The sequence below is a fragment of the Solanum pennellii genome, chromosome 5, assembly GCF_001406875.1.
Source record: "Solanum pennellii chromosome 5, SPENNV200".
NCBI lineage: Eukaryota > Viridiplantae > Streptophyta > Magnoliopsida > Solanales > Solanaceae > Solanum > Solanum pennellii.
In genome coordinates, this window is record NC_028641.1 from 73,657,236 (window position 1) to 73,684,484 (window position 27,249).

The 27,249-nt window shown below is 35.2% G+C and overlaps 4 protein-coding genes across 6 annotated transcripts; 2 read left to right on the forward strand and 2 right to left on the reverse strand.

Moving 5' to 3' along the window:
* Positions 1 to 1,419: 1,419 nt before the first annotated feature.
* On the reverse strand, positions 1,420 to 16,028 carry LOC107020954 (LMBR1 domain-containing protein 2 homolog A). Its single transcript, XM_015221499.2, has 14 exons — positions 15,861 to 16,028; positions 15,044 to 15,120; positions 14,420 to 14,578; positions 11,818 to 12,031; positions 11,405 to 11,491; positions 11,177 to 11,316; positions 10,418 to 10,498; positions 8,644 to 8,708; positions 6,864 to 7,039; positions 5,811 to 5,941; positions 5,645 to 5,732; positions 3,871 to 4,084; positions 3,513 to 3,619; positions 1,420 to 2,518 (listed from the first exon to the last, which is right to left on the reverse strand). The coding sequence occupies exons 1-14, from the start codon at positions 16,026 to 16,028 to the stop codon at positions 2,012 to 2,014; spliced, it is 2,214 nt and encodes a 737-aa protein (XP_015076985.1). The 3' UTR covers positions 1,420 to 2,011.
* A 3,464-nt stretch (positions 16,029 to 19,492) lies between these two features.
* LOC107020528 (histone H3.3) lies at positions 19,493 to 21,235 on the forward strand. Its single transcript, XM_015220933.2, has 5 exons — positions 19,493 to 19,615; positions 20,223 to 20,294; positions 20,382 to 20,458; positions 20,583 to 20,673; positions 20,786 to 21,235. The coding sequence occupies exons 2-5, from the start codon at positions 20,223 to 20,225 to the stop codon at positions 20,954 to 20,956; spliced, it is 411 nt and encodes a 136-aa protein (XP_015076419.1). The 5' UTR covers positions 19,493 to 19,615; the 3' UTR covers positions 20,957 to 21,235.
* Positions 21,236 to 21,615: 380 nt separating this feature from the next.
* On the forward strand, positions 21,616 to 24,761 carry LOC107020526 (WEB family protein At5g16730, chloroplastic-like). The gene is made up of 2 exons (XM_015220930.2): positions 21,616 to 22,255; positions 22,668 to 24,761. The coding sequence occupies exon 2, from the start codon at positions 22,681 to 22,683 to the stop codon at positions 24,433 to 24,435; it is 1,755 nt and encodes a 584-aa protein (XP_015076416.1). The 5' UTR covers positions 21,616 to 22,255; positions 22,668 to 22,680; the 3' UTR covers positions 24,436 to 24,761.
* LOC107020527 (prohibitin-3, mitochondrial-like) lies at positions 23,805 to 26,877 on the reverse strand. Of its 3 annotated transcripts, none has more exons than XM_015220932.2 (3): positions 26,470 to 26,877; positions 25,851 to 26,337; positions 23,805 to 23,853 (listed from the first exon to the last, which is right to left on the reverse strand). In XM_015220932.2, the coding sequence occupies exons 1-2, from the start codon at positions 26,821 to 26,823 to the stop codon at positions 25,855 to 25,857; spliced, it is 837 nt and encodes a 278-aa protein (XP_015076418.1). In that variant the 5' UTR covers positions 26,824 to 26,877; the 3' UTR covers positions 23,805 to 23,853; positions 25,851 to 25,854. The 3 variants fall into 3 exon arrangements, with proteins under 3 accessions (XP_015076418.1, XP_027772919.1, XP_015076417.1); XM_027917118.1 differs by lacking the exon at positions 23,805 to 23,853 and adding an exon at positions 25,209 to 25,627; XM_015220931.2 differs by lacking the exon at positions 23,805 to 23,853 and having other exon boundaries at positions 25,658 to 26,337.
* Positions 26,878 to 27,249: the final 372 nt, after the last annotated feature.

Consider the following 27,249-nt stretch of genomic DNA (forward strand, 5'->3'; position numbering starts at 1 on the left):
ATGAAGAATACAAATTAGGATAAATTTAAGTAAACTATTATAAATCTTCTTTCGGTCATGATTTGGGTTTAAATTTTAAATTTTGGGATATTACTATCAAACATGTTTATCTAAACTTAACTATTACAAAAAGGTATATAATGTTAATCACTTGAATTTGTGAAAAGAGAAAGCATTCTCATATTATATATCGTGAAAAATCGATTTTTGTTGCATTTTCAAACAGATAGTAAGTGAGACAATATCTAAGGAATCTGGATGGTCCGTTCACATTTTTGAAGAGCTCAAGCAACATCAAACGAGAGAGTACTATAAGATAATGCGGAAGCAATTCAAAATTTCTTCTAAAGAAATTCTCTAACATAACATGTTACTCATTAATAGTATCTAGCTGTAATAAATAATTTATCTTTAACTGGTGGATCATTTGCAAGGTGTAGAACTTGCTTGTTAAAAAAAGGTAAAAGAAAAGAAGCAGAAAATGGTTTAGTTTCTTTAGTCATATCATCAAAGCAAGTACCTTTTTTAATGCATTTAGTGTTGGGATTGTTGTTTTATATTGTTGCAATATGACATATCTGAAAATCAGATCGAGGGAGAAGTCAAATTCAATGTTTTTTCTGCATATTTTGTTAATGGTGTGTTTTCAAAATTCAATGGTGTCGATCTTTATAGAGTATACTTTATATTTTGACTAATCAAATATGAAAAATTAAAAAATATTTTCTCATTAGAAAACACACACCAAGTATATTTTTGGTAGTAGTGGTCAAAAGTTCAGAGAGAAAATCAGAATTAAAAGTTTGGAGCTTCTAAATTTTAGGATAGAAGAAAAAAATATTGCGGAACATGCTTCCTTTTTAATAGCGGAGTTCAAACCCAGAACTCAAGCATGAAAAGCATTTTCACCACTTATTTCTTACCAACTGTCAATCAATTTTGTTAGAGGATTCACAAGTTAATATACATATATATATATATATATAGTTATTTAGTTTTCTACTACAAATACAGGGTCTTAAAAAAAAACTAATGGATTCGTCTGAATCCATCAACCCCAACTAGCTCCACCCTAATCAAAACAAAATCGAGAAACCTTACGTGCAGAAATTATATTCTTGTATGTACCGTCAAAATCAAATGATATGCATTATCACATTCATATTTTAAATTAAACAAGGTTTTAAAACTAAAATAGTTGGGAAAATAAATTGAAACGAGAACAATTATAACTCAAAGTAGTAATACTCAACAAACACCTTTTCGGACCTGAAAAGTTGGCCAAAATTCTCTAAGAAAAGTCTGATTTCTGGCAAATGAATGCAATGCATAATTTTGAATGTAACCCAAATTTTGTGGACTTCATCCACTACAACAACAGGCTAAAGCGTGCACAGACCTTACCGCTATCTCGTTGACTTTCATCCACTAAATTCAATAATCCACATAGTATAGAAAAGAACTTCACATCATATAATTCTCATCGGATATGTCCTCTAAAAAAAAATTTTACAAAACCTCATCAAGCTGTGACTGCAATTGAAAGCAGGTATTTTCATGCTTTAGGAAGAATCCATGGATTTTATATCTTACCTTTTCAATCAGTAATCAATGTGACAGACCAAAATTTTTTATAATCATTCTAATGGATTATGTAAACGGCACCCCGACTCTAAAGACACAAACCCTTAAAAATTAGCAGTACATGAGTTATACAAGAATCGACTTATATAAACCGAATTCACTGACCTACAGGATTTCTCTTCATCAATGTGGATTGAGTTTGTATTTCAGCTTTCCTTTGACCTAAACTTCTGCCATAACTTCCTGACCAGTTGCTTGGCCCTCATCTTTGCATACACAGCCCTTCAACTACACCGAAGGTCAGTTGTAAAGAATGAGTAAACAGCTGATACTTTCAGAGACCTGTACACCTTCTTGGCTCTTTTCTTCCTGATTTCTACAGTTATCGACAAGTATATTCCATTCTTATAGAAAGCAAATTACAGTATCACCTCCTGGGCCTTCTCTCATGATCGTCATCATCACCGTAATTTTCACTCTCCGTAGCAGGCCGTTTTAATTTCTGGAATATCTCATCAAGAGATACGGATGAGGAGGCACGAGAAACGTTTGTATCCTGAGTTTGACGTAAAGGAACAAATTCACCAACTTGGCGTAGTGGAATTAACCTTTTTGCTTCAATGTTTGTTTTGAAATTCTGGAAACCTGATTTCATTGATGCCCATCTACCAGCCAAACCTGATGGAGCTGCTACTGCACCGCCAGATTGAGAGCTGGCAGAATCAAGTAAAGAGACCTTGGTAGAGCCTATATCCTCCTCCATTGGCTTCACATGAGATGGTAGCTTGCCCTGTTCCCTCAAGGCAGCATATTTGCTGCTAATGGCTTCCTTGCTCCCTGAATACCGACGGGACTCATCTTTCAAAGGTCTTGACGAACTCCCTCGGTCCTTTCTTGATTCCATGAATGCATTTGATTCAAAATCATTTGTATGCTGAAACATTTAAGTGAATGTAACTAGGCTGAAGCATGAAAGTTAATGAGATATTGACTAGATAACTTGAAAATACATGGTAACAGACATTGCTGATTAGAACAAATTTTACATGCAAAGAAAATAAAATTTACATGCTCATGAGAATCGCACAAACCAGTTTAACTCAACACTAAAAAAACAGAACTAACTGATAAACCTAAAGGATATATTGATGAACCAGAGGCGGATCCACGATTGAACTTAATGAGTTCGAGTTTTCAAAATTATATCATAACCTATTGGATTTACTGGGTTGGAAATACATTATGTATACTTATTTGGTCGACTTATTTAACATATACAAGGTTCGAACCTGAGCCAAAGCCATGAACTATAACTTCGACACTAAATCAGCCCCTATGATGAACACTCAAGGAAAGAAAAAGTAAGAGGTAGCATTCGGTCGACACAAAAAAGGAAAAGGAAGGGATACAACGATAACATTCTTGCTTTTTCTGCATTTGGAAAGCAGGAAATAGATGGGGGAAAGCAATTTAAGGGTTTCCCTTCAGAGAGAATTTATTCCAATTAAGTTCCTGCTGAAGTTAATAATATTATGAATGAAAGCTGAAAACAGATGTGTCTCTTTTTTTTTAACTGGGCCAGCTTGCGCGCACCTTGACTAATTCCACGGGATACATGTCACCCCCCACCAACAACGAGGACCAGGTAACTTTGTCAACCAAAGCTAAGACAAATGGGGAAGAAAGCACCCAGTGTTTTTGTCTCTGCTGGTATTTGAACCTGAGACCTCATGGTTCTTAACCCACTTCATTGACTACTAGGCCACACCCTTGGGTGCGACCCTGTCATCTACTCAAAAACCTTCATTTTCCATTCAACTTATGTATGAAAGGAAATATCACCTCTCTTCCTTTCCATGTAAAAATTTCTAGATGCATATTTTTGAGCTACTCAATATCCAAATATAGCTTAAAGGTAGATCACATACTATAGTATTGCCATCAGACTCCAGATCCACTGTCATATTGTTGAAATTCCTTGCTAATGGCAAAACATGTTCACCAAGTTTGCGTCCTTGTTCAAGCCAGCTTCGTTCTGCAAAGATTAAGGATAGGTGCATCAAAATTGGTAACATACTCAGTTCACTGGTGAAACAACTACTGCAACTGAATAGCAAGGCAGAAGGTGTTACTTCCATATCAACACTAACACTACAATATCCAGATGATTAAAACATTAAAACGATACGACCCAGTTCCAGCCGCTCAGTGGACCAACAAGCTTGCATTCCAAAAAAGACAAAAGAAAAGCAACAGAGAAAAATGATATTTCAGTGACCTTCCTACCTTTCTGCAAGATCAGTAACCCTGATGGATCAAAACCATCCATATCATCTGTCTCTGACTGAAATCTAAATATCTTCCAGTTCCCAAAAAATCTGATTATCCAATCAAAGAAATTGCTTGCCACTAGCAACGTATATAAAACCATAATAAGTGGATAAATTTTGTTGAATCCTTGACCAAAGAAAGGAACAGCCTTGTCAACAGTTCCCATTCGCTGCAATAAAAAATAAAGCATTATGACTTAATAAGGAGATCATGTGTCAAGGAATGCCTAAGAATAAAGGCAGATGTTTATTGACAAATCAAACCCCATACAGATGTGCTTGACGAAAGAATACCATCTGGGAGAGAATATCCCCACCATATTGTCTCTAGCAAGGACAAAAACCCCGTTTGGATTGGCTGAATTTAAGTAGCTTTTAAGCACTGAAATGCACTTTTTTAAGTGCTGGAGCTGAATATATGAATAAGTTATATGTTTGGATAAAACACTTGAAATGAAAATAAGCAGGTGATGTGCTTGGTCAGAAGTGTCAAAGCTGGTAAAATGACTGAACTACCCTTAAAAATTTTAAAACTAAAAATGAGCTTATTATTGCAATATTTTAAAATTTAAATCAGCTCAAACACAAATTTATTTGTGTTTCAATCTAAAATTGATTGTATTACATTATTTTTATTAAACATAGATTATTTATTGAAATAACACAGAATAAATGATATTTTGATTAAAGTTTGCAAGTAAAATATGAACTTCCTCCACAGTTTTGATTTCAGTTCTGATTTAAAGTATTTTTTCAAGTATCTAGTTTGAAAACAAAATAGTGGGGGCAATCTATGCTTAATTATTTTAATTTGAGGACACAATATGGATAAACAGTAGGAATACACTTGTGAAATGATTCATATAGTCCAAGGGTGATTGAAGTTCGGTTAATTTTAAAATTGTCAATCACAAGCAACATCATGCTCCTACATGAAACAGTCGCCAGGCAGAAAAATCTAAGACAAAGGTTCGACAACATCAACAAAAGAAGAAAGGGAGAGGAGATGGAAGGACATTTTAGAGATGTAAAAAAGTTGTCTAAAATGTTTGGTCAAACCTCGAGTGCTTTTAATCCAAAAAGCAATAAGTTGGGTAGACCAACGTGTGGCTTTTGGCTTGTTTTTAGTTATTTTGTCTTAAAAGCACTTGACTTTTAAGCACTCCAGTTATTAGCCAAACACCAAAACAAGCTAAATATGCTTTTAAGCTGGTTCGACCAGCTTTTAAGCCAATCCAAACACTCTCAAAATCCTTTACCTTCCCAGAATGAAGTCCCTTCACTTAGTTCGACTCTTTTAGAATAATTTACAACTCAACTACACTTTCTCTTTTATACATTTTCTTTGCATTATTGTTAATAGGTGAGATTCAGAAGGTTTGCACGATACCATCTTGATGAAACTCAAAGGAGAAGACTATACAATTGTGGTAAAGTAGAGATGAAGGAGAACACTATGCAATTGTGGTAAAGTAGAAATGGGTCTTTTCGATACCATATTCACATTGTTACAACCAGCATTAATCAGGCGTCAGCTAAATGGGAAACAGTCTTAGTATCAATACGCATCATTTAGATATTATTCTAGACCACCAAAATAAAGAGATCGGAGAAGTGAAGAATGCATGCCGACTCAATAAAAGACACAGTGAGACTGCAGTTTTCTTCTTCAAGAATTGTTCACCATCAGTTTTCATAGATAATAAAACTGAGGTTGGTCATAAACTCACCTTCTCAAAAACGGTTTTCTTGTTTTCGCCTAGACTGATAAGGTTAAGGAAATTGTACGAAATTGGAGGTGCATAACGGGCAATCATCCTGGCAGAAACATTGAGGAAACACTAAATTAATACAGGAAACCAAATTGCTTTCACTGCAAGAAGATTACGAACTTACGAGCAAATCATTAACAAGCTCACAGAACTTGTTTGTCTCGGTGTCAATGAGTAAAACATATACATTCCAGCTTTGAACAGCGAATAGTAAGTGCAGACACACATATACATAAGTGGCAGAAAAGCAAACACCTGCAAAATAAGGACAGATTGGTTTGAAACCTGAAGATTGTATTTATCGTTCAGCATGCACAAAAAGACAAACGGGAGCATAGAACATTGACAAAATTCACTCAAAAATCTGAAGAATCAAGACACCATCCACGTTGCTGTCTTAACACAGAACATAGAGCTTATCACAAAAAGAATAATTTGGACACAATTAAAAGAGAGGATCATAAATACGGGAGAGCCAACAGAAGAAACCAAATAAAATATGGTTTAACAGAAGAAGGGAGTGGGACTTTTTTGAAAGTAATAGAAGCCTATCTACAGCTTTTTGATCCAAACATTTTAGCTTCTTATTTTGAGGTTGAACCATTACTTCATGTCATCTACTGTTTTACCTTCATCCTAGGTAATAATATTTTGATTGTAATAGTTATTTTGACATTCCCCTGGACCCAGAACACACATTCTACGGATCACAAACATTGTAGGACAGAGCTTACAGAGAATGTCATTGTAACTGAAATGGTTGCAAGCAATCCTCTGGGGTTCCACTTTACTAATCAACACCACGAACTCCAAAATTGAGTGTTAAATACAAACTTTAAGAGTTAGAGATGGCATTTTGGATCATCTGAGGAGGTCAAAACTAAAAGAGGTAAGCCTGGAAATGCAGTTGAACCCAATTTCCTTTTATAACCAAAGCACAATCATGTCGAAACAAAAGGTGATATCCAAGTCCCATGAAACAAATTTGGTACTAAACAAAGGAATGACAAAAGAAAACATGCATCTATATTCAGTTCCAAAGCAACGGGTATAAGTTTTTTTTTAATGGGGGGTGCGCGCAACATAAACCCCGCTCCCATGCGATAACTCGCAAGCCACACAGGAGAGGTAAGCCAAGTCAGAACTTCCATACAAGAGCAAAATCATGTGGAAATACCTGAACAAGAACCTCTTGATCTCCAACAGACTTTATAAGAATGGAAAATAGAGACAAATCGACCCCCCTTGGCAAAAGAGTTGCTTCTGCTAATAGAATAGCAACAGACATGCAACCAAGAATTACAGCTGAGACTTTCTCCAATTGCTTCCTCAGGACACATCGCCAGATTAATTCTGGAAAAGAATGTCAAATTTTATTCCAAAAGTGGAGAAACCAAATACACACAGATCTTATATGACAAATCTAATGCATCAAAAAATAAGATACTCGAGTACATATTAGCCAGCTATGAACTAGAGAATAAACGACCCACTAAGACGCCAGAAAATTTAGTTGGATAACCAACACCTTGGATTCAGGAAAGTAGTTGTTTATAATCGACACACTTCACAAGGCATGTGTCTGGATCAATATTGTCAAAGGCGCACTTAAGGCCGGAAGCAAGGCTCAAAACGTGTTAAGCGCTTCGCCTCGCTCAATGTGCTCTTCAGTGTCTTCATCAAGGTTCTAAGGCACTTTTTCCTTGCAAATGAGCCTCTTCCGACACTAAACAATTGATATTTCACTTTATCGTAAAAAAATAAATCAATTTTTTGTTCATATATTTGTCATTCATACATATAATGACTAGTCTTGGACTAAACATACATATCTGTACTTTTTTTCTCCCTTTGATTTTTTTCAAGTCCATGCTTTATTTGTGCTTTGCGCTTAAAGCCCCAGCGGACCTAGAGCTTTTTTTGCACTTTTTGCTTTTGATTACACTAGTCGGGATCCTTCTTTACATGTGAGTTAGATGTATCCAAACCTAAGGACGTCATTAATCATATTGTCCTAAATCCTTAGAACTTTGACAAAAGTAAGAGCAATGATCAAATAAAAATCCAAACCATGAACCATCACTCCTATTTACTAATTAGTACTCTATTAACTGGAGTATAATTGCATATTTAGTTGTCATGGCGAAACACAGTGAAATCACCTCCTAGTGCTTTTATAGCATACTTAAAACCAATTTACTCCGTTTGGGATAACGCACTCCCAGTTTCCCACCAACTTTGTAAGACCAGTTCTTGGTAAGAGTTCAAAGAATTTATCTTGATTAACAAGCAATCTTGTTGGCCCCAAGACTTTGATCTATTTGTACAACATGTTATGTGTCACAGTCGAGCCCTGCCGCTAGCAAAAACCCGGTGTATTTTTCTCTTTGGTGACCTTCATTCGCAAATATCTGGTATTTAAGTGAAGGGAAGAGAGAGGGTTCATTATCCACCGAGTTGCAATCCATCCACCAGTGCCTTCGGGGATTTCTCGGTCATTAAAGAAACAATGCAACAATGGAAATCTGCCCCCTCTATGTGTTGTTGGATTCACGGAGTCCTGAATTGAACCTCAAGCTTACTAGAACAGATGAGAAGTTCTGAAATCATGAAAGATGACATATATCAACATTGAAACCTATTCCTTAGTGCTTGGCACAATGCTTGAGTCTATAACCTCGATAACCAACATTTTTCTCAGTGTTTATTATTATCTGACCCGCAACCTTGGATGTCTTTTGCTCTCCTCCTCAACAGGTTCTCTTGGTAAAACATTATCTACTTCATCCAGAGAAACACAACCAGAAAGAAAATCCAATTATAGTATATGATGCCATCATCAAAAGCTCAATATAGTTATGCTGCGTTGATTTGGAATGCTATAAGTGATTATGCTCCTGTTTTGAATCCATTTGCATCAGATATATAAACTAGAGTATATGACCCTTGGAAAATACCTGTTGTGTCAAAGAAGGAACCCAATGTTCCAGCCCTTTCAGATCTCAAGGTTGAAACAAATTTCCTGCATAAATTTTGACACTGGCGTAAAAATCTAGCAACAAAGGACTAGATTTAGATCAAATTACTGCATATAATTGGGAGTTTCAAACTCTTGCGCAAAAATGTTAAGGACTCAAAAGAAGAAGGCAACTGAAGCAGAAGAATAGGGAAAAGAAAAGAGAGTAATAAAGGCAAAACAAAAAAAAAAGGCTAGAAAATGCCAAAAGAAATTCATTCACTGCAATAGACTTTCCCCTTATCAAACAGGTCCCTCCTTTTTAAATCCTGTCTTTAGAAATCCAATATAGTTTGTCTAGAAAAATCAGTGAAGTGAATTCCACAATTAACAACTGATGCAGATAAAAACTTGTGTTATCTTTTTGACTTCGAGATTCCTCTCCATGGCCAGTGACTTTGAGGCTAATTGGTGTGGTTCAACCAGTTTTATAAACGAGAAGTGAAGTTCACAACTAACAAATAACACAAAACTACCAAATATATGAAAACTTATATCATAGTTCATTTAACATTTTTTATTTTTAAAATGTTTTTAACTCCACTGCCCCTGCCCCCGGATTCCTTCATCAATCTGAGAAAGTCCACATCCTATCTGCTGTATTAACATCCTCTAGTCTACACCCAAAAGCAAAAAAGATATACATCTATCAATAATTTCTTCTTTGTTTTGTTCAACCCCCACCCTCACAAAAAAAAAGTTTACCTTTGTGTTTGGTTTCAATGGTTGAGTTGTGGTAGCGGAAGATTGGCGGTGTGAATGGGAGAGAAGGAAGAGGGTCAGTGGTGATGGCTACTGTGGCTACAGAAACAGCGGTGGTGTAGAAAGTGCAAACCAGATCAAAAAAGAATGAAAAAGAAACAATTTTAAAAAAAAAAATTAATGGCAGAAATGCTGTAAAGAAATAAATTTTAAACTTTCGTTCAAGCTCACACACTATAGTGTGGAACACTCTCTCCATGACAGTTGGGCTAAAAAGGGGCTTCCAATGCCCACTTCAAACGAGTTCTGGGGGAACCCGCATAATTTAAGGTCATAACTGAAAAAGAGTACTTTGGGGGATATTTACAAATTATCCCTAATTGCTTTAGCAATTGCACCAATAACTAGGTGTAGATCTTCCTACAAAAGAAATTTTGGAGAAGCACGGCTAAGAAGAAGTAGCAAAAGAATAGGACTTGCATGCCAACAAAAACAACAAAAAGCTGCCTCAGTTGAAAGCTAGCAGAAGAGGATGATTTGCTCACCAGAAGAAGAACCTCATAGTGAAACGAACGAAAGCAAATCGAAAGAAGCAGATAAACAGAAATAGTAAAAGAAGAGAAGTTTTTTTTTTCTTCTTTTTTTCCAATCTTGTTTCAAAAAAGTGATCGCTCCCTGCAGCTGTACACTTCATTATCCAAAGTGTGCGCTTCTTTCAAGTCGCACTGTTTTACTCATGACAAAACCCATTGCTCCATGTCACTTTTCATAACAATATTGAAAATTTTGTATACTACAGTTTCTAAATGCATCTCCTTTGTACTTCAGACATACAAAAGAGATATTTAGGTTGAGACTCTCGCCTGAATATTTTCCTGGTTTCTATTGGGGATCAGAGGAAAAGCAGGTTGTTAAAACAGAAGTGGCAGATCATTATAGAACAACTTTTCATTTAAAAAATAATAATAAAGTATAGAACAACTACCAGAATTCAGTAGAATAATAACACATACCAACCAGTTGCATTGCGCTGCTCATAATTCTTTATAGTATCCTCCAGTTCAAGAGCCTCAGTTACATATGTCAAATACTCACTGCATGTTAGAAAAGTTATCAGTTGTCCCCTGGAGAAGATAATGAGACCTCAACATTATGTAATAGGAGCTAGTGAAGGGCATAAATAACCAGGACAAAGTGGTCAGTCATGAGCATCAAAAGTATAATTCTAGCTTCATTCAGGAGCTTAAAGAACAGTATCCATCTTTAGGTCATGATGTATAAGATGTTAGACAGAAATATCTGTAAACAAACAGTACCAAAGGTGAAAGTCGTGACAAAAGAACAGCTCCCCACAAACACGTACTAATGGGGCAGGCATTGTGAACTCCAAAAAACTATAAAAACAGAAGACCATTTTAAATCTGGTACTAATAGGCGCAGGTAACAGAAGTTTGGTATAGTAGGAACTAGTAGATATCATCAAAAAGGGTCCTGTGCTTTTCAACATTCTACGTTACCAGGTAGATTATTATTATTTTCTTGAGAAGGATACGTGACCTGGTAAATTGGCATTCTACAAATATTTAAGGAATAAGGAGACCTGGATCTGACGCTACTCTTGAAATGGTGGATAAAAAATTTCACTGTGTGGACATCTTTTCCTGATGAATAAATAGTTTAGAAGAATAGGTTCACATGGAAAACTAGTGTAAGAAGGCATGATAAAGTGGGTGCATCGGGAGTAGCAACTTGACATGCGGCATTGGTTTTACCTTTTGTATCTATAGTACTCCTCTCGAGCTATACGAAGATTACGCCTAAGCTTTGCCATTGATTTATCATCTGTATCATAATCCATGTCATCTTCTCCCAACTGACCCCCTTGTGGTTTGAAAGATGGATCCTCCCTGAACTGTAAATGAAATGAAATATCACGCATGTATTTAGAAAAGAAAGAGGAGAAGTGGTATAGGTCAGAGGAAATGGAGAAGGAGCAATACCATTTGAACTAACATATTATCAATAACATCCATATAACGCCTCAAAGGATCACGCTTGGACATCTGCTTTGATGTAGCCTGAGAAACCTGATTAAGTTCACCATGGCCAGTAACTCATAAGTGCAGGTGAAGAGAACCAATTAGACTGATGTAATTTATTTCCTACTCCCATCGAATATTCAAATGGGCAAAACATAACGTACTGGGTACACATAAGAGTAAAACAAAAATCTTTTACAATAAATTAGCAAATTCTTTGGCATTCTGTGAAACATTATTCAAATAACGGGCAATCTCAACTACATGTCAAATGCAAGCTGACCCAAGTACAGAAATAACTGCAAATCCACAGAACAAGGTAGCAACTAGCAAGTATATTCTGAACTAAATTGCAAAATCTAAGCAAGACTTACCACAATAGCATTTGATAATTCTTGATGGGCATCATCAAGCTTCACAGCCATTTTTGCAATTTTATGAGAAAGCACCTTCTGACGAGTAGTCCAATCGGCATTTTTCCACATGCTCTTTGGAATTTCGCTCATACCAAAACCAAGAAGAAAAGCACCAGTTACAAGTCCAAAAGTATTTGAGCATGCCATGGCAAAACCCAGTGCATTACCATCCCTGCCATTGAAAATATGGGCACAGGAAATCATCTACTAAAATAATCATAATACAGAAGATACAATGGTTGAGTTGCTTCTTCAACACGCTGATAAGATTCAGTCTCTAATCCTTCAAAAAATTAAGCAACAGTCTATACAATTTGGAATCTATTTGTTCAAAAATTGATCTGAGGAGATGATAAGCTATGATAAAGCCAATGAAGGACAAAGCCATTACGTCTAGTTTGGAGAGAGTAATAAGTTGGATAAACAGCCCGTGTCTCCTTTTACTTCCACTTCCTGTGACCCTACTTTTTCGTGTCTCCCTAAACACATCAATTTAAGTTGCTACTCCTCTATTCTCTTAACATTCATTCTCTTTATTACTTCATTCAAATGAAGCCTCAATAAAGAAAACAGTGCACATAAACCAATGTACTACTTCAGTCAGGACTAAGAACAACAACTTCATTCAAGAAATGGTAAAGCGACGAAAGAAAAGAAAACTTCAATTTGGGTTAGAAGAAAATGGATTAGAGTGAGAAAGTGCTGGGAGTAAACTGAACTGGCTTCGAGGAACAAATCCTAGACCACTTGTTGAGATGGAAAAGAAAAGGGCTGAAACCTGGAGGTATCTAATTCCACTATCAAACAGACTCAAAACTCGAAAGGGAGTAAATAACTGAAGATATGGAGCTCCTCATCAACTACTCAAATAGGACAGGAAGAACGAAGATAGGACACAGAGTAGTGAAAATTAGCGACAAAGATGAAAACGTTAAGTTAGAACATAAGACATTTAATAGACTTTTCCAAACCTAGGACTGTTAAATTCTTTATTGTAAAATGGAAGACTGATTTATTTGTTGTACAAGAAGCTAAGAAGGCTAGATGGCAGGATGAGGGCTGAGATACTAGAAGACTAGTAGTATCGACAAGAGGCTACATCAATAGCTGAAAATTTCGGGTAGGGTAGGCTTGGAGTCAGAAGTCCTATTCTTCCCAGCCTGCCTTTTCAGATACGAGTGAGTGAGCAGCGGAATATGAGGCTTTAGACGTGTGCTGTGTTAGACATGGAATAGTAGTCTAATAGGGTAAAAGGAACTAGGAAAGGGTGGATTCTCTTGAGGGACAATATTCTGTTCAATGCTTGTTTGAAAAAGAACATACAAAATACAATTGGCAACTTAAAGGAATTCCTTCATCAAAAAAAGAAGAAGACGAGGAATTGATTTCAAAAAAAAAAAGGAAGAGGAGTCCATGCACCAGATAACAAGAAAAGGAGGAAGGAGATATGGATAAACTAGCAGGAATAAAAGAAATAGGAAAGGATTTGTGTTATGTGTGATCACTTCAATGTGACAAGATACACACATGAAAGAAGCAACAATTAGAGATTTTCAAGGAGTATGACAAATTTTTTCTTTCAAGATTTGAAAGTGGTTGTTGACCCTCCTCAAAATGGGGGAGAATTCACATGGTCAAGAGGCAAGTCACACGTAGCATAAAAGATAGGTAAGTTCTTATTCTCAACTACCGTGACGAAAACTTCAGATAAATAAACAATGTTTGCTTCCAAAAGTATTGTTGGACCATAGCCCTGTAATGTTGTATTCTGGGCAGTGGCAGAGTAGTAGAACATACTTTAAATTTGAAAATATGTGGGTGGAATATGAAGGTATTATAAATGAGGTACGGTGTTAATTGAATGATTTTGAAGTAACAAGGAGAACGGATTTCAAACTGACCAGGAAATGTTAAAAAGAAAGCTGATTGAATGGAATGCGCACATCTTTGGCAACATAGAGAGGAGGCACTGGAAAAACTTCTTGGAATGAAAAGCATGAGAAAAAATCTCAGAGACAGAATCCAGAGTTGGTGCAAAAAGCATATGTGATCATGGACATTGAAAGGATAACAAAGTATGAGGAAACTTCTTGGAGACAGAAATTCAGGTTCCTTTGGTTAAACTGGTTACAACTTTGTGACAAGAACTAATTAAGATTTAAGACTGTCATATGTTAAGGAAAATAAATTTTAATTTAGCAACCAGAAACAAGTTTTACAGTTGTGTTCTATAATTTTCCAAGTGAATTGTACATTCTCAAGTCTCAACAACTAATTAAGACTATGTCATATGTTAAGCACTGAACAGATAAGCTAAATATGGATCCCTTTCCATCGGAATAGAACTTCTGAAAACAATGATGATACTCGCCACCCCAGAAATAGTGTTCATGCAGTTGGAACTGCAGTCGATTGCTAGATCAATCCGATCTAAGTTTGGTCAATGAACAAGAGGCCAAGTTCTTTCATTCAATCCAAATATCTAAATCGAGTGCAGCTTTGGTAAAGGAACCCATGTCTATGATTAACTATTTAAAATGTTAATAGAAAAAGAACGCACCAACTTTTCCGCATAGTAATGAGGAGAATAAGTCCAAGAAGACCGACTATCCCCAAGATGGCATAGAAGACCAAGTTGGCGTGTATGCTAGTCTTCAATCGCTCTACAAGTGTAAAGTCTCCAGCATCTTCAAAACCTTGAATGAGGGGAACAACAAGCCTATTCGACAAAATAAATAGATGTGTGTTACGAAACACAATCATAGAAATGACAAAACAAAGATCACTCCCAAGAGAAAACTGGTAAATATAATATTTGAGAAGGAACCAGCCAGCTAATAGTGAAAGAGAATGTTGCCTACCTAAGAAACAAACATTAACACACAGCACTCTGTAACAAAGAACAATACAAAAGGTTAAGTGAGGCGATATCGTTCTATGTAAATCAAATTTCATTTTAGACAAGCTACCCTATTAACATTGTTTGGGAAGATTACAGTATGTGATTGTAGTCAGTCAATCAACACATAAGTTAGAGACGGCTATATTGCAATAACTGGTAGTGTAGATAATTATTGTCCACACAGACTGAATTAAAGAGCATTCGTGAACATATATGAAATGGCACAAAAAGTTTAAGCATTTGTTAGCTCAGCAGATCAACATCCAGAAGCGAACAGATTACCATGTGAGTAGGAATGTACTCCAGTATGACCAGCTCCAAAAGAATGATATGCCTCCATTATCACTCCCAACTATTGTCTGAATAAAAAGACCAAAAATTCGCATAAGTAAACATCATATACTTTTTATGAGCATTTACATCAAAGAAAACATATTTACCAATCATTAATTTCACTTCACTTCATAATATTCCTTACGTTGATAAATACACAGAAAATCCATACACTAGAAGGTGGTCAAATATGTTCTTTCAAACCCCGGCTAACGCAGGACCAGACAACCAGGATCACATTAGACGCACAACTAGTTCTAGTTTCATGAACAAACTTGTTCAGTCACCATCAACAAATGTAAAAAAATGTCTTCTAAAATGAACCACAATGACTCAAGGTTATTCCTTAAATTACTGATTAAAGATTAGAATTAAAACTGTATGCAAAACATTTGATTAGAAAGACCATTCATCATAACCCTCAGTGACTTGAAAGGACTAGCTGTTACACACACGTAACCCCCCCCCCCTCCTCCACCACCTGTTGGACCTATTTCATTCTAATACTCAAAATTCATCTTTTAAGACAAAATATTATCCATAATCCCAACTAATCCGTATCTCCCAGGTAATTCAGTAGCTTTTATTGTAATCTAATTCATTCGCCAATTCCACATGAATTTCGAGATATTCTAGTCTTCCAATTTAACTGGTTTGAGGTCAGCAAAACATTATAAATTTTTTAAAACAATGTATTATCTCAGGAGAGCAAAAATTATAAATTTGAACTAAAATGACATATTAAAGAAGAATGATAGAAATGTACCGTCCAAATATCGGCAGGCACAAGGATAATAATGGAGATAGAGCAAAACCAGGTATAACCAACTGTGAAGAACACGTAACGAGGCACTTCTGGACCAGAAAAGTACTTTAGAGTCCAAATCACCATGCCTAGGGTTAAAGGCAATGAGATCAGATAAAACACCCACATTTTTACGTTTTTCTAATACAGATTCTGTATAATGAATCGGAATTAGTATGAAGTGGTCGGAAAAGTGATCGGAGACGATCAGAAGGAAGTGATCGGTGACGGCGACCACGAGTTTCTGTATTTCTTCTCCTTCCGATCGTCTGCGATTTCTAATTTAGCGAAGAAGTAAAGCGGTACTATCTAACGTGCGCCAATTGACTTTTCTTTACGTTTTGTTTAAGTTTTTCTAACGTGAGCGCGGTGTGACGTGCGCGTTTTCTTGAACAAATTTTTGGCAGATGTTGGATTTGGTTTTTAGTGCTTTGTAGATTCACAAAGCACAATTTGGGAGTATCCTATTGAGACTACTTCTTAATAATAATAATACTCTAATTAATAAATAAAGTACTCCCACAAATAGCTATATTTATATATATATGTATATACATATATATATAATTATAATAATATTGCAATTAAAATCGTAATCTAAAATATAACGAATTATCGTAGCTATGTAAATATATCATTGTGCTTGCCCTTGACACCTATTGTATTGATATAATGACTTCCAGAAAAGCTCGAGTTTGCTCCATACCTTTATTTACTTAGAGGTAGATAAACTATTGTTGTTTTTGATGTGCTATTGAAAAGTTAGAAAAAATTGATTAGGAGAACTTCTATCTAAGGGTGGATTTATTACTTAGCTACTTTCAATAGTTATTCTTTTTTAGAGGAAATACATAATTACGGAATTACCCCATCAAAGTAAGATCTATTTTTTTAAAAAACACTTTAACTTTGCGGGAGTTCTAGTACCCCCTTATTTTTATTTTTAATGAATTTATTGTTCCATTACGTGCCTACGTGGTATGTAGAGTGTAGTTCATTTTCTGGTAGAGAGTGAGCTGAATCAATAAGTAAACAAATATTTATTTACACATTTATTTAATTAGAAATGTTCTTTTTTTCTTTTCTTTTATTTATTTTATTGTACTTCTTCAATTCTTTAATTTTGTTATCTTCTTCCCCAATTTTTTCAAAGAACAAACTACCCTTTCTCTAAAGACCCATTTACTTCACTCATTTTTTTCCTTGTCTTCTTGTTTCTCTTTGTTCCTTTTTCTTGTTTTGCTCTTATTTTTTCAAAATAGTAATAATTGTAAACCTCATTGATAACATTGTTCCTTTTGTTGAAAAAATAAAATATGTAGTTATTTAGCATGTAAATAAAGAAACTTATTCGATTTGTATTATAAAATTTCATTGCCTTCATCGTAATGGTGTTCCGCTTCATAATTGTTGTAATTTTGAAAAGGAGATCGTAGATTGAAGGTGATTACTAATTTTTAATTTATAATTTTTAGCAATTTTATTTTTGATTTAACAACAATTTGATGATATTAATGATGAAGATGGTAAAATAATAGTGACATGATGAAGACTATCCGAAAAATTAAAGAAAATGACAGTACGTGGAGAATTTGATTATGAAGAAGAAGAAAGAGAATGAAGAAATAGAACAGAGTAGGGTAATGAAAAAGAAGAAAGAGAAAAAGAAAAAGAAAATGAAGTTAATAAAATAAGAAAAATTAAAATTAAAATTAATACGTGACAGATTGTAATTGGTGCGTGATTGCACTTCTCTTCTTGCAATTGAGGTTGATTAAAAAATGGGGTATTTAAAACACTTTAAAATTGTTTAAGGGGGTATTAGGACCCCTGCAAAGTTGAAGTGTTTTTTTAAAAAATAGATCTTACTTTGATGGGATAATTATGTATTTTCTCCCTTTTTTAAATATATATATAATTGATACTTGAGTGGTGTATATTTTATGATCCTTTTGTACTAGAACAAAATTAACTCAATGCTCAAATATCCACACCGGATATAAATTGATTTGTCGGCATTTTGAATCCAACTCATGTACTACTTTATGGGCTAACAACTCAATTATTCAAATACAATATTATATATTGGTGGTAAGTTATCTACGTCAAAAATGTCAAATTTTTCCTATACATGAGCTCTCACGGAAAATCAAATCATTGCTAAGCTTTCTTTGTTTGTTTATTTTAAAATCAAATTATTACTAAGCTTTCTTTGTTTGTCTATTTTGAAAAATGTGACCTCCTTTGTTTTATCTTATTCCTTGTATTAACTTCTTTTTTCTTTTGGGTAGAAAAGATAAAGACTTGTATTACTTTAGATAGATAATTGGTACATGAAAATCAAAAGATTATTTTAATATGTATTATACAAGATAGGTTTAGTACCATATATTTATCCTATTGTTAGTACTACATATTCTTGTACTACTATTACTAGTTGTTGATAAGCTTTCGCAAATGTTAACTACAAAAAGAAGATGATGATGTTTCAAGAATTGATATTTGTAGCTGATTATAGTTATTTTTTGTAAAGTAACATTTGGAGATTTCAATCAAAAAAGAAAGATTGTTCAAAGATTTTGTATCAAAATGTACTAGTTGATTAGCAATTAAATTTTATTCTCTCAACATATAATTATTATTAGATTAAGCAGATGACTCGAAAGGTCAGAGGTATCTATTATATTCAATAAAAATAAAGGAACAATTCGAGAGGTCATAGTTTAGTTGGGTGAGAACATTCTTTGCATCAATATTTATACGTAGCATTGTTACTTGAAGGCCTCCTAGTAGAGCTCCTGTTTCCTTGTGTTTAACTTGATACAAATTTCTAGATATGACATAGCAACTTGTGTTAAACTCTTATTGGAACATGATGTTCATGATAAAAAATTAAGAGAAGTATAGAAAACACTTTTAAATTTGACGAGATTTCAGGTGTATATTTTTCCATGTTGCAAAATCGAGGATGTAAGTTCATTTAGTCAAGTAAATAGTACATATCTCTAATTCAGGAATAAAACTAATAATTAATAAGTACTTTTAATACTTCTAAAAATAATCAAGAATAAACAAAACTAATAGTGTGAAATTCAAATCTAACAGTGACAAGACCATCAACGGTTGTCGACTATAAGTACTCCTTTATCCTTAACTAGAAATCTCATATCCAAATCCTTTAGATACAAAATCGTCTTTATTAGAAAGTCTTGACAGTTTACCCCTCAATATCGAGATCAGATATCAAATAAAAAAATAAAAATAAAAATCTAATAAAGACATGACAAAAAAATATTGAATCAAATAACAACACTTACTCCTAATCACTATAGATTCCATAATGCATATTCAATTAAACAATTGGACTCTTATGTAATGACAATAATTACAACAAAATTCAAAATGCCAAAGCAAAATTATCACCAAGGTCTAATCAAAGTTGAACACTCAATAATTTCAACCAATGAGAACCAAGTATTAAGGCTTCTCAATCCGGCACACATTCCCAAGTCAAATCTTAGCCGTCCAATCACTTTTAGAAAACACAGTTAACATATTTATTAACCGTAGATACTTAACTATAAAAGCACACGTATAATTATTCTGAACCGTCAGATCCCTTATATATACTCTTTAACCTGCAAATTCAGTGGAGTTTTTTTTCATTCACAAAATCAAAAGAGGAGAAGAAGACGGAGGAATAGTTGTTCTGAGAGGTAATTTTTTTGAAATTATTTTGCAGTTTATATTTATGAATTTGTGTTGTTTGTGTTTTTGAAGATCATGATTGATTCTGTTTTTTTTTTTTTTTTGAAATTTTATGGCTAGGGTTTGCTGTAGTAGTAGAATTTAGTGGGAGAAAGCTAGGGTTTTGACTTTTGAGGAATGTTGGTTAGATTAGTTTGATTATTTTGATGGCTCGGTGTTTGCGGTGTTATTTTAGGGTTTCAGAAAAAAAAATTCTTTTTTGCTAAAAAAAAATAGAATGTTAGTGTTGGGATCGATACATTAGGTGTAAATTCGAATATATTTTGGGGGATTGATTGTTAAAGAAAGAGAATTATATGTATATCTTCTAATTGCTGTTGTAGTGAAGTGATCTTAGGTTCTGCAAATTTGTATTCTTTGTTAAGGATAAGCTTTGAATGGTTGTGTATTTGCTTCATATTATTGTGTTTAGCCTAAAGTTGAAATCTTTCATTAGGATTTTTTCTTAATTTTTGTGAATTGTGGGTATGCGCCTTGTATTTTTTCAAAATTGAGTTTTTTTTTTTCATGTTATATTGCTGTTCTTATGTAAAAATTGTGGGTTGTGGTTTTTAGATGGCTCGTACCAAGCAAACTGCTCGTAAGTCTACAGGAGGAAAGGCTCCCAGGAAACAACTTGCCACTAAGGTGTCTTTGTGTTTTAGTTTCGTTATTGATTTCTGTTGAACTACTTTTGTATGTATTAGTTTTTGACTTGCTTTGTATGTGTATTAGGCTGCACGTAAGTCTGCTCCTACCACTGGTGGTGTGAAGAAGCCACACAGATACCGACCTGGTACTGTTGCTCTTCGGTAAGTATAGAAGGCGTTATGTGATTCAGTATGTATTGCATATGCTCTCTTTAGTCTTTAAAGTACATCATTCTTGAACATGCCATTGTGCGAATGTTATTGATTGGGATTTTGCATTGTGTAGTGAAATCCGTAAGTACCAAAAGAGTACTGAGCTCTTGATCAGGAAGCTTCCATTCCAGAGGCTTGTTCGTGAAATTGCCCAGGACTTCAAGGTAAATTTTCATTCGTTCACATCTATTTAGTTGTGAATTGGTACTGTTATGTTGATGATGACGATGACGATGATGATGGATGATTCTTCTTTGTGCATTGGTTTGCTTTCAGACTGATTTGCGTTTCCAGAGTCATGCGGTGCTTGCTCTGCAAGAGGCTGCTGAGGCCTACTTGGTGGGTCTCTTTGAGGACACTAACCTTTGTGCCATTCACGCCAAGCGTGTGACAATCATGCCAAAGGACATTCAGCTTGCCAGGCGAATTAGAGGCGAGCGTGCTTAGTTTGTTTACTGAAGTAGTAGCTTTGTTTGTCGTATTTTTACTCTTTTCTTGTTAGACAAAGACAGACAACTAATGAATTTAGTAGTAGGGTAATGTGCTTCTAAGTTTGTTTTGGTAGCCCGGAATGTGCTGTAATCTTGTTGCCGTTGTAGACATTTTGTCTGGATTGTCACACCTCTGGTGTTTAACAATATTCAGTATTTTCGTCTAATGGCTAGTCCAAGTTGTAGATATTATTGATTTTATATCTACAAATAAAGGACTCTTCTAAGTGTGCAACTACTCTGTTGGCTCTTTGATAGAGCAACTTTTTAAAATGCTAAAGCAGTATTCGAGAAACAATGAAATCGAACTCTACCATGCCTGTTGTAAGTTAATGGTCAAAACATATTTGAGGTTATTTTTTTTTCCCAGTGTGTCGTGCTCATGCCCTTTATAGGGTCCAACTCTTAAAAAAGACACTTTATAGATACTACGGATCAAAAAAAAAATCTCTCTGGAAATACGTTAGTGTTCAAAATGCGTCCGTTTGGAGATGGACTCCCTTATGCCCTAACTATCCATCCTCTCTCAAAATATATTAGTGTTCAATGGGGCTAGACTTTCCTATGTTGAGAGAGGTGAAACTCGCAAAGACGTGATATAAAACTTTGACCATTATCTCTTTAAACAACATTATCTTGAAACTCGCGAAGATGAGATATGAAACTTTGACCATTATCTCTTTAAACAACATTATGTTGAAACTCGCGAAGACGTGATATGAAACTTTGACCATTATCTCTTTAAACAACATTATGTTGTCGTAAATCTCTTCTAGAATGTCAAATCAGCAAAAGAAAAAAAAATTGTCTCAAATCTTCCTAACAAACCTCCTTCCACTTCGGACTTCGTCAAAAACCAAACGTTCTCTCCCATAAAAAACAGGGATTTCAACACGTAACACACAAATGTTTATCTAAATCTTTTGGCCACAATGTCTTGACTCATTTTTATTGGCTCACAATGCTTTTCCTAGTGTTATATGTGTCTACACTAAATATTAATTTTTGAAATTCAGAGGTTTTCTAGGATACAGTTTGTTAAGGTTTTTATGTGGTTTCTTTCTTCTTCTTTTTTTCTTGGTTTTTGAGTTTTCATAAGAATGAAGATTTGAACTTTAGAATATTATTAAAGATTTGTACATTTGGAGTCTATATATTTTGGACACCAAAAAACCCCCTTGAAAGTTATAACGATTTATGCTTTATTTTCTTGTTCTTGAAAGAAATACCTCATAGATTGGTCACTATATCCAAGGTATTAATTCTTTCATCCTTCATATTCTTCTATTATAATTTTTATCTTGGGCTTTATTGTCGTGGTCGTACTTGGACTTTCTTTCTTATCGCGATAGTAGCACTATTCTTATAGTTTCGGTTATATTGTATTATTCTTTTGTCGGTATATATATAGTTCTTTCCTTTGCTGGACTCCTTTTCACATTATTTTGTTGCTGTTGATGCTCTCATTCATGTATTCCTATTTTCAAACTGTCTAATCAGAAATAACCTCTTTATCTCGATGAGGTAGACATTCTACGTTGTTTGGATTATTATATTTGAACATTGTTTTCTCTCTATTGGAAAGTGACTTTTTGGTGTCACATGAATATTGGCTTTTGTCTAAAACTTTGCAACTTCTCACTATTTGTGAATGTTTTTGCTTGTAGAATTGATCACCAAATGGGAAAATTTGCGGAGGAGGAGGTTAGGCATATGAAAGAGGTAGCTCATGAAGCTCAGGCAATGGATATACTATACAATTTCAAGAAAAGGGTTCATGAACTAGAAGCTGAAGTAGCGCATAGACGATTAACAGAGTCTAAAATATTCGATTCATTGGCCTCACAGACAAGGGAATTTGAGCTAACTAAGATTGAACTTGAAGAATCCAAAGTTGAGATATCTTTACTTCATGAAGAGATTGAATCACTACTGGCTTCATCTGAGCAAAATCGCTGGCGTTGTGATGGTTCTTGTAGTGGAAAGATTGCTTTAGAGAAGGAACTTGGATGCCTTAGGTTTGAACTTGGATTAGCAAAGGCGAATTTAGCTATGATCCAAGAAAGAGAGAGGTTTGCTTCATCAAAAGCTAAGGCATTGAGTGATGAGGTACATTTGGTTAGAAATGAACTTAAATTTGCAACTTATGCAGAAGAAAAAAGCCAAAAGGCCTTGGATGATTTAGCGTTAGCGTTGAAAGAGATTGCTGCTGAAGCTTATGAGGCCAAGGAGAAACTAAGTGCTTCTCAATTAGAACTCGAACAAGTTAAAGATGAGGCAGGACAATTGAAACAAATGGTTAGAAACGCGGAGGCTAGATATCAAAAGCTTTTGAATGAGGCGAAAAAGGAAAGTGAACTACATAGAGAAACAGCAGACAGATTAAGCAGACTGGAGTTTGATGAGTCACGTTTGGCTGAAAATGAGACGAGGTACTTAACGTGTATAAAGAAAGCTGAAGAAGAAAAGAAGCTAGCTCAGGATGAGGCTGCTACACTCGCGGTGTCTCTTAAAGCAGCTGAGCGTATCACTAGAGCAGCAAAGAGAGAAGTTTACAAATTGAAGGGCATATTGAAGCAGGCTATAAATGAAGCAGACGCTGCAAAAACTGCAGCTGGCCTAGCTAGAGATGAAAACATTCAACTCAAGGATTCTAAAGCTGAAAAGGAGGAATCAATTCGTGTACTTACTCAAGAGAATGAACGACTTGAGATCAATGAAGTTGCAGCTCAAGAAAACGTCAAGAAGTTAAAAAGGTTGCTCTCTTCATCAGCACTCAAAACCGAAGATAGGGAGCAAGAAGAGGAGCATTATGAGGATCTCCATATCAAGAACACTTCCAGCAGTGTAAATCTGCAACAAGAACAAGAAAATTTAGAAGCCAAAATCCAAGATGAGAATCTCGAAATGGCCAAGGCACTTAAGGACACAATATTTGAAATAAATGAATCACCAAAATCAGAGCTCCATATATCAAAACAAGTATCTCATCATCGGAGAGCATCCTCGTTTGCCTTCTCAGATGATACAGGAACACTAGAAACAAAAGACTTGAGCATGTCTTTGAGCAAATCTTCGTCATCACTCAACACCAAGGATAAGGAGCAAGAAGAGGAACTCCAAGTTACGAAAAAGCTCAAGTTGCAACAAGAACAAGAAGATTTGAAAGAGAAAATCCAAGATAAGGATCCTGAAAAGGCTGAAACACTTGAGAGGTCAATAATTGAATCACCAAAACCCGAGGCAGATCCCCATACACCAGAAAAGGTTCCTCATCACCGGATAGATTCCTCTTCTTCCTCCTCAGATGATGGAGGATCACTAAAAACTGAAGATTCTATCAGTGATAGAAGTCCTATCAGGAGGAAAAGAACATTGTTTCGAAAAGTTGGTGATCTCATAAGGAGGAAAAGTTTTCATAAAACCATCTACTGAATAGGCCTTTGTTCTGTATATACATCTTGAAATTACAATGCTTCATTTTTCTTTATCAGAGATAACTGTACAAACATGAGTTTAAGTTCTTCCCATTAATAGTGTAAGTTGCTCGGACTCTCCAAAAACGTTGTCACACTCGTGTCAGATCCTCCAAAAATACACCATCTTTGAAGGATTTGACACGCATATGATGACAGTATGAAGAGTCCGAGTAACATATGTCAGGTTAAGTAAGGCTAACATAGTTGCCTAAATAATAAAATACTCTAATAACTTGCTGTACATAATCGGATTGTATTGATAGCGTAAAATATTCTTTATAATATCAGTATGTATGAGTTAAAAGTTTAAATCCCTTTGATTACTATCACAGCCACAAGAAATATTTTAACAAGGATCAATGACAGAGTCAATAAAACTGTACGTACACTCTACCCTCTTCAGAGATCAATATGATCAATTGCTAATCGAATGCTAAACTTATTGATCCTTGGTTCACAGGTTTTAAGTAATGTAGATTGGAGTTGATTGTAAGAAGGAAAACATATCTACCTCGTTTAATATTTATGAACGAAAAAAAAAATGAAACATATTGTATACATCACTATGATATTCACAATATTAATATCGAACTTTGCCAAGAAACCAAGAGCAAACACAATGGGACTTCTCAGCATCAGTCCAACTCTTGGTTTCAACTCATGGGAAGATTTCGCTATTACCAATGTATGTGTTACACAGCTCAACTTCGTGAAGAGAATCATACGTTCTAGAATAATTCAACAGAGCAGATCACCATAGAGAAGGTCATTCTCTGGTGCTTCGTTCTTAAACCAAAAGGGAGTAAGTTCCCAAACTAACGCAGACTCGATTGAGTTTTCATGTATTGCATATAACAACATTCTATTCCCCTACCATCCTTCAGTATTCTCACACTACAATGATAAAAAATTATTAACCAATCTCCTCCATCCTCTGTACAATAATATGAATAGCAGTTATACTAATTCATAAACTCGGTTTCATCTGATAGCATTTCAGATGACTCTGAGTAGACTTTGTACATCAGAAGATAACAATGCAACAACCACACTATTGACGGATTGGTTCCAAGATACGTGAAGATAACACTATTGACGGATTGATTCCAAGATACGTGAAGATAACAAACAGATTATCGAAGTTCCTTCTGAAAAGGTGAAAACAAAAGGCATATATATGGCAGTTAGAAAACCTTTTTGCTCTTAATTCCCACTTCTGTATTTCATCATTTCGCAATTCGGCACAGAATCGTGCAGTAACTACTCACACAATTAGATTGTACTATATTCAACTTCACAATATTCAACTTCAGAGAGCAATGTGCTTATATCAAAAACTAGACGTGGAAGACGGATACTAAACCTAATTACCTAATCAACGTGCTGCATTCAATCCCAGAAGCATGTTCTGTTTGGGCAAGTAAGACACATTGGGAGTCTTAGCTAAGGTCGAAGCAATCTCCCTCGAAGCCTCGATCCTCCTAAGCTCAATCAAACCCATACCAGCAGCTGCAGTTGCATCAGAAATCAACTTAGCAGACTCACTTTCTCCTTCAGCTCTAATAATTGCTGCCCTCCGCTCTTGCTCAGCCTTCATCACAACAAACTTTGACCGCTCCGCCTCCTGCTGGGCAACCTGCTTCTTTTCCACAGCCGTAGAGAATTCAGCACCATATGATAAATGTGTTATCGCCACATCATCAAGCTCAATGTCGAAATCCTTTGCACGACGAATCAAAGTCTCACGAACTAATGCAGACACCTGTGGACGCTCAGTGAGAAGCTGATCCGCGTTGAATTGTGCCACGACAGATTTGAGAACTTCATTGCCGATTGAAGGAAGGACCTTCTCATCATACTGTAATCGTAAAATGAAAACATTAATCCTATATTCACTAGCATACAAAATGCAAAAAGTTACAAAACCTTTATATGCAATAGTAAGGTACATTATACAGAATTTATAAACAAAAATATGCGAATTCAGTACCTCGAGACCCAGGGTTTTGAAGATTTTTGGAAGACGTGAAACTTCTGGGCGAGAGAGAACACGGAGGGTAAGATGGACCATCTGGAGATCTTTTGTACCGGAGAAAGAGGAGAACGTGTGAGGTTTTGTGCGGATATCGAAGATGAAGGGTTTTTGAACCCATGGAACTAAGAAATGAGTCCCTTCACCAACTACATCGTCGATGATTCCTTTGAAGCGGTCGAAAAGTACGGCTCGTTGGCCGCCGTCGACAGTGTACAGGCATGACCTGAGAGCTGTTGCTCCGGCACCGATCCCCGCTGCGCCTACTGCAAGATATTTGAGAAACGATAATGCTGCTTGATTGCTACCCATTTTTACAGAAAGTTGGGGTTTTGGAAGATGAATTGCAGGAGAAGAAGGGGTTTATGGTGGAAGAAATATGGAGTGTTCATCAAGAAAAACCCAAAACCTCCAAACGGGTAAACGGATTAAAACGGGTCGGTTTGGTTGGTGGCCCGTAAATTATACTAGATAATTAGTCATCATAATTATATTTTTTTAGTAATTACCATTTGCTAACAAAATTCGATTGGGTTGGAATTTCGAGTTTATATAATTTGGAATTTGTATAACTTTTCTATAATTTAATTTTTATAAAATATGATTTGTGTAATGGTTTGAAGTTTAAATGTTTGTATTTGTATAAATTTGTTATGTCAAGTTTATACGAAAATAACTTGATCATACGAATGTATAAGCAAATTATATGTACTCATTTACGAATTATACAAATGAAAC

Coding starts and splice junctions, on each gene's coding strand:
- LOC107020528 (XM_015220933.2), top strand. CDS start 20,223: ATGGCTCGTACCAAGCAAACTGCTCGTAAGTCTACAGGAGGAAAGGCT. Junction 20,459..20,582: donor CCTGGTACTGTTGCTCTTCG/GTAAGTATAGAA, acceptor TGCATTGTGTAG/TGAAATCCGTAAGTACCAAA. Junction 20,674..20,785: donor AAATTGCCCAGGACTTCAAG/GTAAATTTTCAT, acceptor GTTTGCTTTCAG/ACTGATTTGCGTTTCCAGAG.
- LOC107020526 (XM_015220930.2), top strand. CDS start 22,681: ATGGGAAAATTTGCGGAGGAGGAGGTTAGGCATATGAAAGAGGTAGCT.
- LOC107020527 (XM_015220932.2), bottom strand. CDS start 26,823: ATGGGTAGCAATCAAGCAGCATTATCGTTTCTCAAATATCTTGCAGTA. Junction 26,338..26,469: donor TCAAAACCCTGGGTCTCGAG/GTACTGAATTCG, acceptor TTACGATTACAG/TATGATGAGAAGGTCCTTCC.
- LOC107020954 (XM_015221499.2), bottom strand. CDS start 16,028: ATGTGGGTGTTTTATCTGATCTCATTGCCTTTAACCCTAGGCATGGTG. Junction 15,121..15,860: donor TGCCTGCCGATATTTGGACG/GTACATTTCTAT, acceptor CTTTTTATTCAG/ACAATAGTTGGGAGTGATAA. Junction 5,733..5,810: donor AGCTTGTTAATGATTTGCTC/GTAAGTTCGTAA, acceptor TGTTTCTGCCAG/GATGATTGCCCGTTATGCAC.